Source organism: Plectropomus leopardus, chromosome 22 (genome assembly GCF_008729295.1).
Source record: "Plectropomus leopardus isolate mb chromosome 22, YSFRI_Pleo_2.0, whole genome shotgun sequence".
Taxonomy (NCBI): Eukaryota; Metazoa; Chordata; class Actinopteri; order Perciformes; family Serranidae; genus Plectropomus; species Plectropomus leopardus.
Window position 1 is genome coordinate 13,961,248 of NC_056484.1, and position 19,476 is coordinate 13,980,723.

At 36.9% G+C, this 19,476-nt stretch overlaps 1 protein-coding gene across 1 annotated transcript; it reads left to right on the plus strand.

Moving 5' to 3' along the window:
• The first annotated feature begins 971 nt into the window (after positions 1 to 971).
• LOC121961266 (ubiquitin-conjugating enzyme E2 N-like) lies at positions 972 to 10,228 on the plus strand. Its single transcript, XM_042511180.1, has 4 exons — positions 972 to 1,075; positions 3,684 to 3,930; positions 6,281 to 6,421; positions 7,286 to 10,228. Exons 1-4 carry the CDS (start codon positions 1,046 to 1,048, stop codon positions 7,327 to 7,329), a joined length of 462 nt encoding a protein of 153 aa, XP_042367114.1. The 5' UTR covers positions 972 to 1,045; the 3' UTR covers positions 7,330 to 10,228.
• Positions 10,229 to 19,476: the final 9,248 nt, after the last annotated feature.

Genomic DNA, 19,476 nt, shown 5'->3' on the forward strand with positions numbered 1-19,476 from the left:
GCTCCGGTTTCCTCCCACCCGTCCAAAGACATGCAGATTGGATTAATTGGCCACTTTAAATTGCCCATATGTATACATTTTACAAAAAAAATTTGAATAAAATTAGAATATATAAAATTTGCAATTTCTGCATATAAAGTTGGATTTATTAGTTGTTAGTGGATGTACAGTCAAGTTTTTAGAGACTTGAAAGCAGTTCTTAAAGTTGTATTCATGTCGTTACAGAGTAATTCATCATTTTTATGTCTTCAAAATAAGTGTTTCCTGCTTTATTTATCAAAACTATTCTAAGGCTAATAAGCTCTTGATAAAATGAACTAAAACTGAATTAATTGATTAATGCATGGTGTACAAGAAGTTGTGAACTGTGTTTATATACCACACCAAAACATGTTTTCGCAGTTTTTAATAACAGTTTGAAAACAGCATTCAGTGGTCAATACAAAAAATTACAAATGAAAACTAATGACACAGGTATGTAAAAAGCAAAAAAACCCAAAAAAAAAACAAAAACAAAACAAATCCCCAAAACAAAAACAAAAATAACCAATGGAGAAAAATAAAATAAACACAACTAGGAACACACACAGGGATTTATCCAATTATTTAAATAACAAAGTTTTAAAATGTGCAGTTCTGATACTTTGAAAGTGGTATGTATATATATAGTTTCTTTTAAAAAAAAAAAATCTTATAAATGTAAACTTTAGCTAAAATAACAAGGAATTAATTAGATACTATTCATTCTTGGAGACATTTTGATGTTTTAAATATTTGTTATGAGTTGTTGATAAAATGTGCAAATAATTCATTCATTGATTATTACTTTTTTAACAAGAATTTGATAAGTGTTAACATTTTTGGAAACCACGCCAAAATTATATTTTCACATGGACAATTTTGTCGACAAGCATATTTTCCTACGTCATCTGAAGCCACCGGAAGAGTGAGTTATCTGTTCCAGCCGTCCCCGCCCCGGCAGCTAAGTCAGTCAAACCTGAAGAGAAGGCAACTCGACGGCTAAAAATATAATAGCTAACACGAGATGTCTGACTTGCCTCGTAGGATAGTAAAGGTAAAATTTACACCACATATTATAAACGTGTACTAACGTTAACGTGTTGGCTGTTATCGAGTTTATTGGCTGAGAATATGAACGTTGTAGCCTGACGTTAGCATGGCTAACACAATTAGCTCCCATCTAGCTAGTGATCGGTCTCGCTCGCTGGTCCGTGGATGCAAGTGTTTTGTTTGCAACTTCCGTCTACACCTCTCTGCTCTATCTTTTATTTCAATTTTAGTTCGAGTGAATCATTTTAACTTTCATAAATTGTAGTCGTAACATCGGCGGGTTGCTAATATGTAGTATGAATCAATAAATTATGACAGTTTTTCCTGGTCGCCATACGAATGGACTTGCTGTGTTAGCTAAGCTAGCAGCTGTAGCTTTGGTGTTTGGTACACATGTCTGGCGCTGCTGTGAAACGGTGCCCTTGTGGTCTCGAAAAGCTGAAATGCTTCTAAAAATGCAAGCATGGCCGTATTGGTAATTTTGTACAAAACTTTAGGCAGAGTGAGGGCGAAATGAAAGGCCTGTTGCGTTGCGGTCTCCTCCCTCAACCGCACTGCAACCTCTCAGAGCCAGGCCCGGCTGTGGGCGCGATCAGCCTCTTCCGCCCCATCCAGCAGCTTTTTCTCGAGTTTAGCAGGTTTTTAGAGCCAGTAACATCACTTTGACAACGGGAATAGACGACACAAGCTTCCATTTTTGAAACTGGTTATTTTTGCGTATACTTCTAATGCAGAAATGTATAATACAACAAGATTAAACCAGCTATTTTCCTGTTGACTGCAGATGTTCCGGTACACCTGCTTAATCAGATGCACAAATATGACATGTTTCATTTCCTCCTTTTGATTTCCATTGTCGATTTCCCCTTAGTGTGATGAAACTCTGCAAGTTCACTTTTGGTAATAGAAAGTCCATATACATATCAGATAGACTGTAATGGATTACCAGGTTACTTGCAGCTGAAACAGTGTGTCGATCAGTCTTTTAGCAGATTGACAACAGGCAACTGCAACTACATTGCTGTGCAAAAGTGTTAGGCAACCTTAAACTTCATTATTGTAACAGGGTGACAATGATCATACATATTTATTTCTCATTGGTTATTTAACTAAAATATAAACAGAACATACAGGAAATATGCATGAAGTATTAAAAACACATCTTCAGAAGGCTAAAGTTGCAAATATTTAGTGACCTTACTTTAAGCTTAGCATGTCTTGAACTATAGATAGTATTAGATTGACAGTACTGATCTTCTAGTGTTTTTACACCAGGTTACAGTCAAGATATGCCCATGGCTCAATATTGATTGTTTGAGCTACCCTTTTTCATGGTTGTACAATTCCATGCTTCACACTAAATACTGACTTTAGTCTGAAGGAGTCAGTTTGTTCTGACTTTTTTGTGTTTTGATGCATTGTACATGCTCTCTGTTCTTTGTTTGTATCTTAAGAAAGAGTCTGAGAAATAAATTTATATATATCCACAATGCAACTTGCTAAAACAACAACTCTATGGTTGCCTGAGACTTTTGCACAGTACCGTGTTGTGGTAATTAGTCCCCTTTGTTGATCAAATGCAAGAGTTCCTGTGGTTACTGTGTCTAAATGTTTTAGATTTGCTTTTCTGGTTATCTTAATGTGATAGCAGAATGCTCACTTTTTAGACCTTACTTTGGGTTCTTTTCCATTATTTTCTGACATTTTCTATGCCAAATGATTAGTTGATTGAGAATTAAAAATCAATATATAGGGATATTTATCACACTTCTAAGTTATTATATTTTTAAAAAAATAGCATTTTAATGTCATGGCGAGTTTGTGTAATGAGTAACAAAGTACTTCAGTGCAGGAAATGTGTTTGATTAAACTAAGCTGTCTATGCAATAGAAAGATGTAAATGTTAGGTGACTCAAATATGAGGTTTACACTATTAATTCTTCCACTGGTGGGTGATGTAATGCAAGCTTTGCCGTAATTACTCAGGAAACATGATGGGGATCGGCTGGTAACAAACAATTTTGAATTACATTTAGGAAAGCTAAAATATCATTCTGAAAACATTTGAGGCAAGACATAGGCAATGTGGTAACAGAATCTTAGTTTATATTTGATCAGCACTGCCTAGCATTCATTTGACTGGATTATTTCTGCATTTAGAGAGAGGTCTTTCTATAGATCCGCCTCTAAACTTTTTTTGTTCATGGTGATGGCCATGTGAAAACGTAGGTAGAAAATGCAAGTACAATCTGAAATTTGAGCAATAGCCCTAAAGCTGACAAGTAGGAAGATATGGGCGCTGGTAAGATGAAGGGAGGTTTACCACTATTCATTTACACATACTGCATACATTTTTTAGATTAAAAAGCTGGTTGAAAAGTCAGAAATGCCTCAGCCCCAGCTGCTTTTTTTTTTTTTTTTTTTTAACAGTGACCTATAAAATGTGGTTTGGCCTGTCTGTGGGAGTGTTTGGAAATGTGTGTGTGATTAAGCAGGGTAAAAGTGTATGTCCTCATCCATTATATACTTGAAAGATTACACCTACAGCACCGTTTTTGTACTCCGAAATGTCAACAATGCTGTTTTGTGTTTCTCATTCTAACCACACTCAGGAGACACAACGGTTGATGGTAGAGCCTGTTCCTGGGATCATGGCTACACCAGATGAGGAGAATGCACGTTACTTCCATGTGGACATTTCAGGGCCTCAAGACTCTCCATTTGAAGGAGGCACATTTAAACTTGAGCTATTTCTTCCAGAGGAGTATCCCATGGCAGCTCCCAAAGTGCGATTCATAACCAAAATCTACCACCCAAATGTTGACAAACTAGGAAGAATATGTTTAGACATTTTGAAAGGTAAGAAAACATCATCACATCAATTAAATTGCAAGACTTTTTTTCAATAGCCTTTGTTTTTTTCCTGGTTGGCATCAATGTGGAACCTCACTCACAACATATTGCAGGATTGTAAAGAAGCAACTTTTTTTCCTTGCAAGTTGTTCTTTTTACAAACTGTAACATTAGTGAAAATAAGCTGCATTGCACACACTTCAAGTCAAAGATATTTGTGGGGAAGGAAATCTCTCGCCAATGAACAAGTGATTGAGTTATTATTCTTAGGGTGTGAGCAAGCAACTAACGGAGAATCATGGACGTCCCATTGTAGTCTTGATTCTGGTCAAACGACACATAAAAGTCCAAATTTACTGGCATGTGCGTAGAAATGTACTGCCCTGGCAGATAATCGATCTGGTTCCTAGTATCCTTGCGACTTCACAGACAGGCAGGAGAACAGATAAACAGTAGGGAACAGAGCTCTTTGAAAACTTTTGAGTGGTTTCCTCTCCTTAAATATCTCTAACTTTTTCAGTCTCTCTTTCAAACTCGCTGCAGACCAACTTGGAATAATGTTTGTGCGCAGCTTGGGAGGACACTGTTGGTAATTAGTCACGGCGAGTCATTGCATCTCGCCGATTCACCTGTGTGATGCGTTCCCGTCAATGCCAATTGGAGGAGATAAAAACCAGGTCAACTGCAGAGTCATTTTACTCGAGTGTGAGTGCTGCTCGTACACATTCTCATTGCAATTAAAAAGCTAGATGTCTGACTTTTAAACTCTGCTTTTCATCAAGTTGTCTACGTGTCTACTCTAATTTGGGGTTGCTTTGCAGTTGTAGGCATTTCTTGTCAATGCTTGAATAGCAACTTAATCTGCGGGACTCTGCTCAAATGGGCTTGCATGGAAGGGAGATGCACTCACATCTGCATTTGTAAAACAGCACTTAAGAAAGCCCTCTTTCTGAAATGATTTTTAATTGGCCAAAGTCTCCTGACAAAGGCTAGATTTTCTTCAGCTTAAAACAGCCAAAAAGAGGTGCATGAGTCTAGTTTACAATTTTTTAAAGTTTGTTATTGGATTTTTTTGCCCAAGTTAAGCCACGTTTAACACCCTACCCCAGGTTTAAGTATTACTGTTTGATTCTCTAAAAAACTGACATTTTTACATACTGGGTGTTGAGAATATTCAGAAAACAGAGATTCACATTAGTACAAATTACTTACTTTGTGACACAATATAATATAGATTAGAATTTTTATACGCTGTTAGGTAGCTGCAGCTGACCTTTTATCTGACTGAGATGTTTACACATCTCTGACATCCGGAAGCACTAAATTAGTGGCTCAATCATTATTACTCACCAACAGTGTTAGGCACAGAATCACAGGAAGTTTTTACTGTCACAACCAGAATGAGGTTAAAGGAAAAAGGATTTCTTTATTTTATAAAATGTGATGGCTAAAAAGAAGCTTGTAGTATTTGTAGAGGGAAAACATGCGGGTCTAAGTAATTTTTGGAACTGTGAAAATAAGCTTTGAGACAAACATGCTCAAGGTGATGTTTATTTGACAAGAGCAGAACAGACAGCAGCACAGTTTGCTCTAAGGTAATGAAGAAAACATTCAGACAGACTGATCTGCACCTAAAGCTCGTAGCTTGTATATATTTTATTGTTTTGATTTACTTTTTTTTACTAGAGCCATAGTTGTTTTCTATTATCCTTGGGGTAAAGTGTACCTCTAAGCCTGATGGGCTTCAACTCTCCTTCATGATGGTTGCTGCTTGCTCTCTCTGTCACTGCTCTGACCACACACTCTTACTGGAATTCATCCCTCTTCCCTCTCAAAGAGGACATAGGCTCCCTAGAGTAAGAGCAAATAAGTATAAACTTTCCTTTGTTCCATATACAATCACTGTAATTAGCATGCACAATTCTTGTGCATGCTAATTGCATGCTAATTGCATGCTAGTGCACTTTTTTTGTGGCTCTTTAAGACTTCCAGTGATTGGAAATCTGTGATCACTCCTTTTATTGACACTTTTAGAGGGCCTTCATTGGTACTTTAACTTTTACTGTTGATCGGGATTGCTTTTAATCAAGTTTGGTTGTGTGCTTCTATGATATCCTAGGTGCCTGTTCGTTGTATTTTCAAATTGTTGTGTACTGTCAACTGCAGACCAAATTTCCCCTTGAGGGACAGTAAAAGCTCTGAACTGAATGCTGAGCTGAATTGAACTGTCATGTTGTGGCTACTTGGCCATTTTTACTCACTATTACCAATGTCGTATCACAACTTTCCCTTGTTTTTGCCTAATTTGGCTATTGTTCGTCTTTCTGCATCTTCCTTTTTAAATTTCTCCTTCCAGATAAGTGGTCTCCAGCCCTGCAGATCCGCACAGTGTTGCTGTCTATCCAGGCGTTATTAAGTGCTCCCAATCCAGACGATCCCCTGCAAAACGATGTTGCAGAACAGTGGAAGACAAATGAAAGCAGTGCAATTGAGATGGGTGAGGAATATTTTTGTTCAAGAATCATTAACTCTTTTAAAATGGACTTGGTAGGTTCTTGTTTGTTTGATTCTTTTTTTTTTTACAAAGATCTAAAAAATCCTTTGGATTGTGATATGGCCATAAAATAATATCACAATATTTCAGGGTATTTTTGCCACAACAGTATTCTTAATAGAATGACAAAAAAACTGAGAATATTTAATTAATTTCAGGAACATACAATTGCAACTAAATAAGTGTTTTAGTTTTATATCTCAACATAAATATAGTTCAAAATAGTCATTCCTTCAAATATTCATGAAAAAAACGGAACAAAAAAGTGATCTCTCATCTCTTCAGTTTTGTAAACAACAGAAACTCAAACTTTGATTCAGATTCTGTATGGAATATTAATATTACAGCAAAATAAAATCTTTTTTTTTTAACTCTGAACTGGGAAAACTGTGTTCAGCACAATAGTAGTACTTGGAGAGGTACTTTAAAAACTAAGCCATTAGTTAATCGAGAAAACAACTGACCCTTGCAAAGCCCCGACTCTTTATGATGGTCTATCAGACTATAAGTTAGCATGGAGCCCACACTGTCAGTAACTGCAGTGCCTTCAGCTATTGTCAATAAACTTCCAAAACGATAAACTGAAGATTAAAAATGTTGGTGACTCATTTTCTGTTGATTGACTTATTAGTGTCGTTTCATATTTAGAAATACTTGAGCACTTGAATTCCTTGGGGCTGCTTATTGTGCCAGGACTTTTGTTTGATCATCTGTGTACACTCTGCAACACTGTCTCTTATCACCAGTCTTGCGTCACATCTCCTTCATACCCTCCAACATCACCTTATCTTTCTGTCTCTCCCATAGCCCGAGCATGGACCAAGCTCTACGCGAGCCACTCTACAATGTAGAAGGAGAGAGACGAGGCGAATGAATGTGATCCACAAAATGTACTCCTATTCTTTCAACATTTGAATTTAACGGACACAAAAAAGAGAAAAGAAAAAAAAGATTATAACTCCAAATCTATTTGAAAGAAATGACAAGATTTACTGCTGCAGACCTCTGGGTGACTTATTTTCTTCTCTAAGATGCGTTAAGTGTGTTTTTTTTTTTTTTCCTGTGTTGCTATTTAAATGCATGGACAGAGAACGGCACCCTCCCCACTAGTCTTAAAAATAACATGCAATATGTTGTCCTGAACAAGGCATATTACTGGTACGTTTGCAAGATATACAGGCATTAAGCTGTAATTATTTTAACACATGCATAATTTGTCAACACAACTGGATGTATTTTGTGAGAGATGACATAATCTTTTTCAACACATAGCATGTACAGCTGTCTTTTCACCAGTAGCTGGCAGACGGAAAATGATGTGGTTTGTTTTTGGTCTTTTTAGGGAATACGATGAGTTTTTGGAAAGTAGCCCTCACATTCAACGAGAAGGTTAGTTGGATTTACACTCCTGTGCATACCAACACATCACAACACTGAATCTTTACTTTGTGGTGTAGCTGCTGTAGTTCATCATCATCTCTAGCACACGCGGCACTTAATACTGAGCACAGAAACTCTTTACAAAATCGCACAGCAAAGACGATCTTATCTGTAAAATTGTATGTACATTTAAAGGGTTCCCCACAGGTAGTACATCCTCATAAGCCTTCAAAAGAAACATTTTTGTCTACAGACAACTGTGAGAGGTTAATTCCAGTGTTTCCAGACGCAGAATGCTAAACAATTGTACCAGAAGCCTAAAATTTAAGTATTTTAAAGTATGTGATGAACATTATAACCAAGAGAGCAAATCAGGCATGATGTGTAATTTCAGAAAACACTGTACACTGCTGCTACTGCCTGTGCGAAAACACATGCCGTGTTCATGCGTTTGCCATTAGATCCCGTTTTTATGATTTGTTTTCACATATACAACTCAGAAAATAATAATTCTGATTTGCTAATGTAAAATATTAGTGAATGTGACATGTGGATTAAGGATTTACCACGTTATCTGTGGCGGCTCGCCACAGTTAAAATACTGATTAAAATACAGTTTAGTCATTCATTGCACCACACTGTCAGCGTGCCCAGTTTACTCTGGGCAGTGACAGAGCAGCAGAACCCTGGATGTAGTAGTAGTCTGATTGCCTGGGTCCAAAAGTTTGCATTTACTTGCCTATCTGATCAGCTATGATCGGATCAACCAATCAGTCCCCCACCCCGCGTCTCCATCCACAAACTGCTCCTGTGGAATAGAAGAACTTGTGAGAGCTCTGCCTGCGTTGCATTCATGGACCTGCAAAAACCTCAGAATTTAGAGAGGGGGCACAGAATGATACACACATGTACACAGAAAAACAAACAAAATAAAATGTACACAGTGTTAAATTTAGACTTTGCTCTAGACCTCTAGACTCCACTCCAATTTGTTGTCTCTTTTCTCTCTTTGTCAATCTGTGGCCCCAGCAGATGTAATTTTGTCTTTTTTTTACTATTCCCAGTCTTAGATTGATAGAAAAGTCAAGTATTGTGTGATTAGATGATTAAGCCCAGTTAGATGAGGACTAATAATTTAAAAAAATCAAATAATTTGATGTCATGTTTTGTCCAGCAGTGTTCAGCCGTAACATGCTTTTTTTTCTCGTTTCTGTACATGTTTCAGTAAAAGTTTGGACAGTTTGGGGAGGGTGAGCAGATTACTTCCGCATGCTTAAAACAAAAGCCGTTCCCAACACATTCAGAAAAGAATGACACAGATTTGTTTGTTGTTATGTATGATGTTACAGACTACTAGGATGTGTTGAAAATGTCCTTTTTATTTTAAGGGTGTCGGACATTGAGTTCTTATTTTCCTTTTTTTTTTTTTAAACTGTCTGTCCATGCTATCTATGTTCCCTGTTCACTATTTTATTTTCAGTGTTATATCATTAAAAGTCATGTACCATAACCAGACAGATATCAGGACAGTTCAGACTAGTTTTCTTTGGAGTGTTTGTGAGAATCGAAGTGTCAGATTGTCTTGAAAGGGAAAGTTTAGACGTATTTTTTCCTTTTTTTAAAAAAAAATGTTTCACCTGTGTTTGCTCTTTCTATGATACTGATTTGGATGATTATGCAAGTGAAGTGATGTTACAAATAAAAAGTATTTAAGAGCAAAAAGGCTTAACACACTATTACAGATTTTCCAACTGCTAGAAATTGCTCAAAACTGCACGTGAAATCTTGCGTCAAATTTTGGATTGGGAATTTTTTATTGACCTGTAGAAAAGACTCCCATAAACTTTCCTTTTAAAAGATGCTGTATGGATGGCGACTAGAAAGGCTCTGCATCTTAGACCCTCCATTGTCATGCTTCTGTATGGCTCATCTGAGGACGGACTGTAACGTTTTGTTGTCGTAAAAATATTTTTGTTAAGCTTTTTTTTTTTTTTTTTTTCTCGGTTGATCTCTTTTCATGCTCTTTATTGGATTACCAAAGGTGTGGTGTTGCTTAGATCTGTTTGTGTCCCTGTCCTCCTGCTCTCCAGTATTATTAAATAACTAACAGCTACTTAAGTCTGGAACAAGTAGCACGGCTTAAAAACCTGGTTAACTTATTGTTTCCCTGAGCGACTTGACGGTAATCTAAACCAAGTCACTGGATTTTTTTTTAAGCATCTAGATCAAACTATTGAGACATCCAACTGATAAATCAGCTCCCCATGTGGTAAAAAAGAAAAAAAAGAAGAGTTCTATTCTGCAATTTCAGTACAAGCATACATGGCTCCTCAGACACTCTGTAAATAAACTGAGTTCAGTAAGTAATTAGAGGCTTGTCTGCTTTATGTTGTGTGGTTTGTGTTGCCCTGAAAAACACAGGTTACCGCACTGATTTAATTTATAGAGGATGACTGCTTAGCAAATTTCATATGTTTATATTTCTCATAGAAATCAGCTGACAGGACACAGAATTGATATAGGTGTCTGAGTTTTTCAATAAAACCTAAAATCAGAGCAACTGGTATGAAGTTGTTACGCATCCCCCAGGGTTCCCACGGTCATGGAAAAACCTGCCATTTCACAGTCATGTTTTACAAGCCTACAGAATTCATTTAAATTGGTTAGAATCCATAAAATTTTTGTAAAAGGTATAGAATTAGTTAAAATCATCATTTTTGGATAGGTCATGGAAGTGGTGAATGAATAATGAATGTTGTGTGTGATGTAATTGTTACAGTTGTCTTCTGCAACCTTGTAGCTATTTGCCACTAACACACTGAACCTTTAAATCCCCTTAAATTTACTGCACTGAAACCCTATTATTGGGATTTAAAATTCAATATTTACAGGGCGATACAAAAACTTGCTTTTCCTGATCAAAACAAGCGTGCTATGAAAAGCCCCCATGCCCTTTTTCTCCTGCTGTTCCAAAGACTTTCACAAGATGGTGCTATAAGCAAAGGTTACCTCGATCAGCCAACCTGTGGCTGGTAGCACTGAGGTCCTTCTATGTATGTTTTCAGGCATTTGCGTGGTTTCTTCCGCACATTAATTTCTGTGTCTTTAAATGACGCCCTCTCAGCTGTTTCCTATGTGGTCTCAGGTATTTGCTCAGTCTGTTTTGACACCTAAGCAAACACAATCTGTTGGTCTTCGGCAGTGGTTTTACAGCGGCTGTCTGCCTTCCTGCAGGAGGCACCTGTCCTGGAGGGCCCTGTTTTTCCATGTTTTCTCTCCGGCAGCAATGTTTTATGATCATGACTTAGTTTATATGGCAACAGTGAGTCATTCGAGCTGGTATGCAGCCATTCTTTGATGGGAATTACAGGAAATGATTCCCCTCTCTCTGAAATATCTGACAAAACATTAACTAGTCTCAGAGGCTGTTGTCTCGCTAACACCATCAATCTAAAGAAAATCTCTGGTTGAAGTGACATTTATGGTCAGTTAATATATAACTTTACACATTTGGCTTATATTTAAGTCACTACTGGCACAAAAATATTACTTGTTACAGTTTGTTAGTTATTTATCCAAAATATGGGCTCTGCTTTAAAGAGTCTGACCAAGTATTACGTACACCATATTTGTGGTTTGTTTTTGCAAACATTGCAAGAAAGATGAACTTTTTAACATTTGAACATGAGGCAGAAGCATGAGGCAGTCATTTTAAACTAAATTTTGGAGTAGTTGCCTGAAACCACCACCAAACATATTGAGACAGACGAACTTATCAATACAAAACCCAGCAATACTTGACATTTCTGCTCGGATGAATTCCAAATGCTGAGCTGTAGCCAGGAAATATTCAGATATATTGAGGTGCAACCTCCTAAATGATTTTGAATAATTGGACCTGTTATATTTTATGTTTGGGTGTTTTTTTTTTTTATATATATATAATCTTATTTCCCAACATTTACAAAATATATTTGCTAGTTGTAATGCTAATCTCTTTCCATAGGACAATACAGACTTTAAATCTGGCTGTAAAACCCCACCATCAAATTTTCTATTAATCATTTTTTTAGTTACAGAATAAAAGATTCAAGTTCTTCCAAAAATGGGAAGCAGCCTCAACCATTTTTGATTAAGATATAATGAAAAAAAACGTATTTCTTCCCATCTTTATGTAGAGCATGTCTTTAACTCAAGACCTGTTTTTAAGATGATGCAAAATCAAGACTTAATCATCTCGGCAACACTTAATTGCAACCCCTCTATTTAACATCATAAAGCTGTCTATCACCGAATGGTTTACAGCACATTATCCTGCAGTCATGTTATTTAATGTACTGCTTATTGGCAGGGAGGAGTAACTTCCACGAGGTTCCCCTGGCAGTCGTCCTGTACATAAGCTCTTGTAAATTTTTGGTTTCGATTAAGCAAACTATATATAATGTGTTAACTGCTGAGCTTTCGAGGCGGTAGACAGATTTTGTTACCTTTGGAGAGAGCCAGGCGAGCTGTTTTTTAGTCTTTATAATAAGCTAACCGGCTGCTGGCTGTAGACAGATAAAGTGAGGTTGATCCTCTCCTGTACTTCTCTGCCAGAAAGCAAATAAATCTATTAAATACATGCTTTTTAACTCTACATTTATTGCTAGTTTCTTTGCAGAGTCAGATTTTTAATATAAAATGTAAATTGACTAAATTGTGATATATTCTTAACAATGAAGCTACTCAGCAGTATAAAGTATTTAAAATGAGCTCGACTTTAACCAGCTTCAATCAATCACTTACTCAGTAATATATCTTTTTTCATGAGCCATTTTGAACAATTAGTATTCATTTTTGTATTTTATGTAGATTCAGATTTTTTGTACCTTCACTTATGTTACATTTTTATTGAAATTTGACTTGAGTATTTTTATTCTGTAGTATTGTTACTTTTACTGTGCATGAGATCTGAATACTTCTTCCACCACTGCTCTTTGACCAAAAAAAATGAATAGCAAGCAAACTTGGAGTTGTTGTCACAGTACTGCAGTTTGTTACTTTGATACAATACCTTGAAAAATATTGGGGTTAGATACTGTTTTTGGTACAATGGGGAAAATTGTTGTTTTTTTTTAAAGTTTTTATGAAAAGATCAATTCTGAATCATGACTTTTTTTTAGTTAGTCGCTGAGAAGAGCAGAATGACTGTAGAAAATATGAGCAATAATTAAATCTTTTTTCATAGATGAAAACAATATTTTTATTGCAGTAGTAAACATATTCAGAGGCCTCTATGATTGTCGCATAAGAAATACAATAAACTGCAAGTCAAAACCGAAATAAGTGCTCTAAAATTTAAATGCCACTGGAGCGAGTGATGAAGTGATGAGAAGACAGTACTGTGTGAATGAAAGGAGGCAAGGCTGCGTGTGTGTGTACGTCATCTTGCTGTTCAAGAGTTGATAGAGTGAAAAAGTATTATTGATAGTATCTATACTGCGAAAATGAATACTTTAATTGTTTTAAATATTCTGAGTCAAATTTTTTGTAAACACTAGATCTTACTGTTGTCTAATAGTTGAAGATTAGTAACTGAAACCTTACAGTTTAAGGTCGTAATGCCACATTACTTTTAACCTTTTGACACCTGGATCGATAAAATTTTTCTTGTGCTGCATTCAGATGCCTTTCGCAAGCATTTAAACCTCTGAAACAGCAGAGAATTGGTTTGATTTCTTACTAAACACAGAAAAAAACAATGAGTAACTTGGCAAGAAATTGCAATGCAAACTGTAAAAAAAGAATAGTAATAGTTGACAAGGTAATCATCTGGAAAATAGGAATTAGAAATAGAAAATTACCAGAAAACAAAATGTATAAATCTCTTTATTATATACTTAAATTTATGTTACAAGGGAAAAAATAGCACCTTCTTAAGGTCAATAGAGGTACTTGTGCTTGTCAACTTTTCTTGAAACCTTTTATTTTTGTGCTTGGTAATTTTTTTTTGTTAAGTCCTCTTCCCATGTTTTTGAAAGAAATCAAGCCAGTTTGCTCAGGTTTCAAAGACAGTTGTTGTTAGCACTGCAGCACATGTACTCTTTGACACTGAATACACTCGCACTTAAAAAATAGTTTACAAATAATACACATGGCAGCAGCAGCACCTTTTAAAATGATAAAAGAAAAGTAAATTGACACACATTAAGTTTTTCTGGCCTCCAGTACAATCGTGTAATCGTGCCACAATAGTGACCTGCAGCGTCAGTGATTGCAGCCGCGACGTCTCTCCTAAACATAGCCCTACTCCTCTGACAGATCGTCTCTCGCTGTGATTGCTGAGTGCAGGTGAAAACGTTCTCGTCACACACTGCTGATGTTCGACCGACAGTTGATGACAAACATCCTGTTTTGGTCGTCATGTGTCGTCAGCATCAGCACTTATTTGATACTGGACACCCGCGTCACTCTGGGGTGGGTTTGTCTAAAGGGGAGAGCGGATGGTTGTATGTTCTGCTTCTTCTTCTTCTATCTTCTGTTTCTCATCTTCAATCAATCAATCAGTCAATCAGACTTTAACACTTTTCATACAAACATACTGTAACACAAAGTGCTTCATACAGTAAAACCAAAACTCACAACACAAGCACACAAGCATGTGAATAAACCCCCCCAACCCCAAAAAAATCAAAAACAGTATGCATCAAACCAGGAACTGAGGAAACGCTACCATAAGTGAGGAAACACCATAGGCAAGATAAATCCTAAAAATAGAAAGACAAAAATAAATACATAAGTAAATAAATAAATAAAAATGACAATAGTAATAATAAATAAGTAAAATATTCAAACTGTAAATAAGAGGTAAATGAAAGGATAACAGCACAAAGTAAAATAACATAAATATTAGCTATAAAATATTAAAAATGATAAAATGACATAGGGAGTAGTAAAACTGAAACGGACTAAAATGTCTAAATAAATAGTTTATATATATATATATAATATATATAAACTCAATTTAAAGTCAAATTCAAAAGGTAGGTTTTGAGTCAATCCCCTCTACTACCCTTTCTTCTTCTTCTCTCTCCTCTTCCTCCTTTCTCCTTCTTTCCTTCTCTGTCCTCTTGTCACCCCCTTTCCCTCTTATTGTCTCCTTTTCCTCTCTCTTTCTTCACTCTCCTATTATCCTTTTTTCTCTCTCCTCTCCTCTCCTCTCCTCTCCTCTCCTCTCCTCTCTTGTCCCACTGCAGATGGAGGGGTACTGCAGTCAGCACCCTCTCACCTGTACCATCCTGATGTTATATAACCCTCCTTTTTACTCTGCCATGCATAAAAACAAAAGCCAGCCAGCCAAAAGGGAATCCCTCCTTCGGCCACAGCAGGGACCTGCTGGAACAGCTTCAGTCTCACTCTGCGTCTCTGTGTCTCTTTCAGCAGTTTGATTGAGTAAAGGACGCTCTGTATCGCAGCTGTTACACAAGACAGCCGCAGTGGAGTAATGATGCAGCAGGCAGTGCTTAGTTTGCTGTAAATGTAAATTAGGAATGAGCCATTTTTAGGAGTTAAGACTTACAAATCCTTCTTTTGTGATGTGAACGAGCATTTTTCTTAGTTTGCAGTTTGTACGTTATACACCCCGTTATTTCTAGATGCAGTTGTCCCCAATCTTTGTGAGTCCACTCAGATTTATTCATAAAGGTCATATGAGGTGAAGTGTGCTTTACAGAGGTACAAAGGATATCAGTGCAATGGTTAGAAATACATATTTAGCAGGGATTAGGAACTGTAGTCAGATAAAATACTGTCAGAACTGGTAAGATCATACTTTAGCCTCATTCCCACTGCAGCACAAAAAAAAACAGTGAACACCCTCCAATATCCGCTTTTTAATGCAATGGACAACCAACATTCACACTTCGTCAAATCACTCTGCAGTAGAAACAGGTATTCATTAGAGGTCGACGATATTGTTTTTTTTAGGGCTGATACCGATACCAATCATTAGTACTTAATGGGATGTTAACCTATATTTGGAACCAACGTGCTTTTACAATATCGCTGCATGACATTTGGCCCCAACTTTTTCCATCTACCTGAAGCATTAACCAATGATATGTTTCTTATGGTGATATGTACGTGCATTGGGATGCACACAGAGAGGCAATCGAGTGGCAAAATGTGGTGTTAAAATAGGGCTCGGACACTGATCAAAAGCATACTTTTTTCTTTTTTTTTTTTACCAGATGCAAACTTTAGATGACGTTCAGTAACCAAGCCTGTGACTATATAAATACGTTAACAAGCACTTGAGCAACACTTGAACAGCGACTCTGTGATAATGTAGCTGTTCATGCTGTTGTTTCATCACCTGAGCAGCACTAATCTTGTTTGAACACTAGCCATTAGTATTAGTGATTTTTTTGTCAATGCATTTCATAAGTGAAGTACATTGTTTCCTGTACAATACAATACATCTCCTTGTGTGTGTGTGTGTGTGATGATGATGATAGCTGGGATTCCTCTTCTGCTCCTATGACTTTTTCATCCATAGCGAGAACAGACTGTCCTGGGTCATCCTTCCACTTCCCCGCACTCTCCCTCTATATATAACAGCCACTGCAGAGAAAGATAGCAGGGTGTGTTTGTGAGTGTGTGTGTGTGCGCACCTTTATTTGCTTGCAGAGGCCCCTGAATGTAAGGGAAGGGTGCTTTGGATTTAAGCAGCCACCTTGTCAGTCACATATTGTGAAAAGGATACCTATGCAGTGCTACCTGTGCTTTTTCTTGGTAGTATAGCAGTTTGTAACCGTCTAACTTGTTTTACCTTTAAATGACAGCGTTTACTGTTAAAGTTATTGTACTAAAGTAGCAAACTCTCTCCTCCCTCATTCTTTTCTGCCCCTCAATGCCAACTTAAACACTCAGAAATCAGCCTGGACTCGTTCAAGAACCTCATCGTCTCATCTTTTACTCCTCTCACCTCCCATCATTCATCTCCTGATTGTTATTTAGATGCCACACACTTCACAGGCACATAACAAAGTATGATTTCGGATAGGTATCTACAAGTTGAAAGTTTTGAAAAAAACAACATCCGTCTGTTCCCTCAGGGATTCTAACCAAAGAGACGGCATGTGCAAAATTAATTATTCCTAACAAACAGCTTTCTGTGGTTTGAGTTGAGGGTAATTGGGCAAATAAATTGAACCTGATCAGAAACTGGAAATAATTATGTCTGAGCGCTGATCTCGTCAGATATTGACACACCCATACATACACACATGCACACATTGTACATACCATGGTTAGGGGCTCGGTCATAGTCTCACTTGTGTTAAATGTGAATAATTAACAGTCTTCATTCACTGAATCTCTTTATGAGGCCTGTGCAGGTAAACCACCACCCAGACATGAAAACAAACCCACGACTGTGTGCTAATAGATTAGCGTATCGGAGGGAGTCACACCAGTGTAAGTCATGCCGGTGCTGACAGTGCTGATCAATAACCAGTCAAACACTGTGCTGATAGTGGAGTTTCAGCCACTCAGTTCAATATTTCTCATCGGTTTGTTGTGCTTGCGTGGGTTACCATCAAGATTAGACTAACACAGACTAGAGATTGGCCGATTATTGGGATCTGTAACACTGATTACGTCTGTGTACAACTAAGTGTGAAATTTTGGTCCCTGTTTAGGATGATTTGGTGGTTAAGTGTTTGTCATGCTGATGTGCAGCTGAGGCACTGACCCATGACCTTTGACCTCCTTGAGGTGGAAAAAGAATTTCCTCCAGGGACTAATGAAGGGTTTATTTGCAAATTCCAAACTTGAAATATCACATTATGTATTGATCCAGTTGCCATAGTCACTTGGGCTGCAGATAACCTTTTCATTTTTTAATAATCTGCAAAATGCTTTCTCAAACAATCAATAAAACATTTAGTCTGTGAAATGTTCAAACACTGCATAATATTTCCCAAAGCCCATTCAAGGTAACAAAGTGTGTAGTGTTTGTTTTTCTGAACAACGGTCCAAATTTAAAATTATTCATAGAAAATTAGGAAAACCAGAAAAAAAGCAGGATCAAATGCAGTTATCATTTGACTGAATAAGTTTTGATACTACCTGGCACAGGGTTATTTTAATTGATACCTTAAAAGTATGGAGTACAAAAAGCTAGCTCTAGTAGTTCTTGATAATTAGCAAAGGTTATGCAAAACTAAGATGGCAAATATAGTAAACAACTGATAAATATCAGCAAGTTAGCATTTAGCTCAAACACTTCCATGGCCTTAGACTTTCAATTGACTAATCATGTAATTGTTTAAGTCTTAATAATAATTGTATTTATTGACAAATGTGATTGATCACATTGATCTTGAGATTTTGTCTAGTAGGCTAAATGTTGCATCTGAAGGATGCTTAACCTCTAATTCACAGAAATAGCAGGCGTAACATGGGCCAAACTGAGTGTAGGTAATTATTTGTGTATAAAGAATTTGGAAATAAATGACTCAGCTTTTTGTTAAATATCCCTAAAAGACAAACAGTCTAATTCATAAATATTATATGTTTCACTCAGTAAACAAGCCTATTACCTAATGCTTTTAAAATGACCGTGTTTTCATCTTTTCCCAGACTTATCACCACTTCACTCTTGCCCTCTCTTAGTCTAATCACTCTCAGTCAAGAGGGAAAAATTTGCCGTTGGCAGAGGTGTAAGCTTAAGTGGATTTACTTTTGCAAAACTGCTCACAAAGTTCAAGTGTTGCCCTGTGAGATGGTGGTGAGTAATAGACTTTCACATGCACCTAAACCTCATTTCCTTGGTACACTGTCACATCGGCTGGCACAGATGGGATAACCAGGCAATCGGTGCTGGTTATTATCACGTCATTATAATGAATATACCTTGAACATGTTGATAAACACCAGAAAATCTCCAGCTTTAGCGTGATTACTGGCAAATACGACACATTTTTATAATAGTACCTGATGTGACCTAATTCCCAGCACTTGTTATTTAGCAGCGAACAACCACAACAAAAATGAATCATGTGATTTGGGCTTTTTTTTTTTTTTTTTTTGGACAACACAGTGATGTCACTTGAATTGCAGCCATACAGTACTTTCCTCCCTCCCTCTCTCTGGTCTGTATTCAGGTCACCTTTTCTTGCATAACAGCTCATTCATAAAACAGCACCACGCCTCAGGGAGGGGATGAGAAAAAGACTGTAGACGGCTGCTGAGACTTATAGAAAACGTCTGCACAGGGAGGATTTTGCTGCATAGCGCTGCTGAGGTTATGTCATGCCATGGTGCAATGTACTTACTGTAACTGTCAGATGAAAAACCCTGTATCTCTAGTCAAGTTTTTTTTTGTAGAATCTGCATTTTCTGTAGTGTTTCCAACTCTGTTCTGCTGTAAAAATACTATAATTATGTAAGTTCAGTTGGTCTGTATATTGGGAAATAATCTTTTTAAGCTATATAATGGCTAATGTGGCTTTGTTTTAGGTCGAAAGGTGAAATTTTTTTTTTTAATTAATCAATCAAATTACCAGTTATGCTTCGAAGGTAGGTGTAGATTTTTTAACGTCCCCTTCAATATTTAAAAACGTGCATTAAACAAT

Bases quoted from the DNA above. Each gene is read 5' to 3' on its own strand.
- LOC121961266 (XM_042511180.1), top strand. From the start codon at position 1,046: ATGTCTGACTTGCCTCGTAGGATAGTAAAG. The intron at 3,931-6,280 runs GTAAGAAAACAT...TTCTCCTTCCAG, and splicing joins ATGTTTAGACATTTTGAAAG to ATAAGTGGTCTCCAGCCCTG. The intron at 6,422-7,285 runs GTGAGGAATATT...TCTCTCCCATAG, and splicing joins AAGCAGTGCAATTGAGATGG to CCCGAGCATGGACCAAGCTC.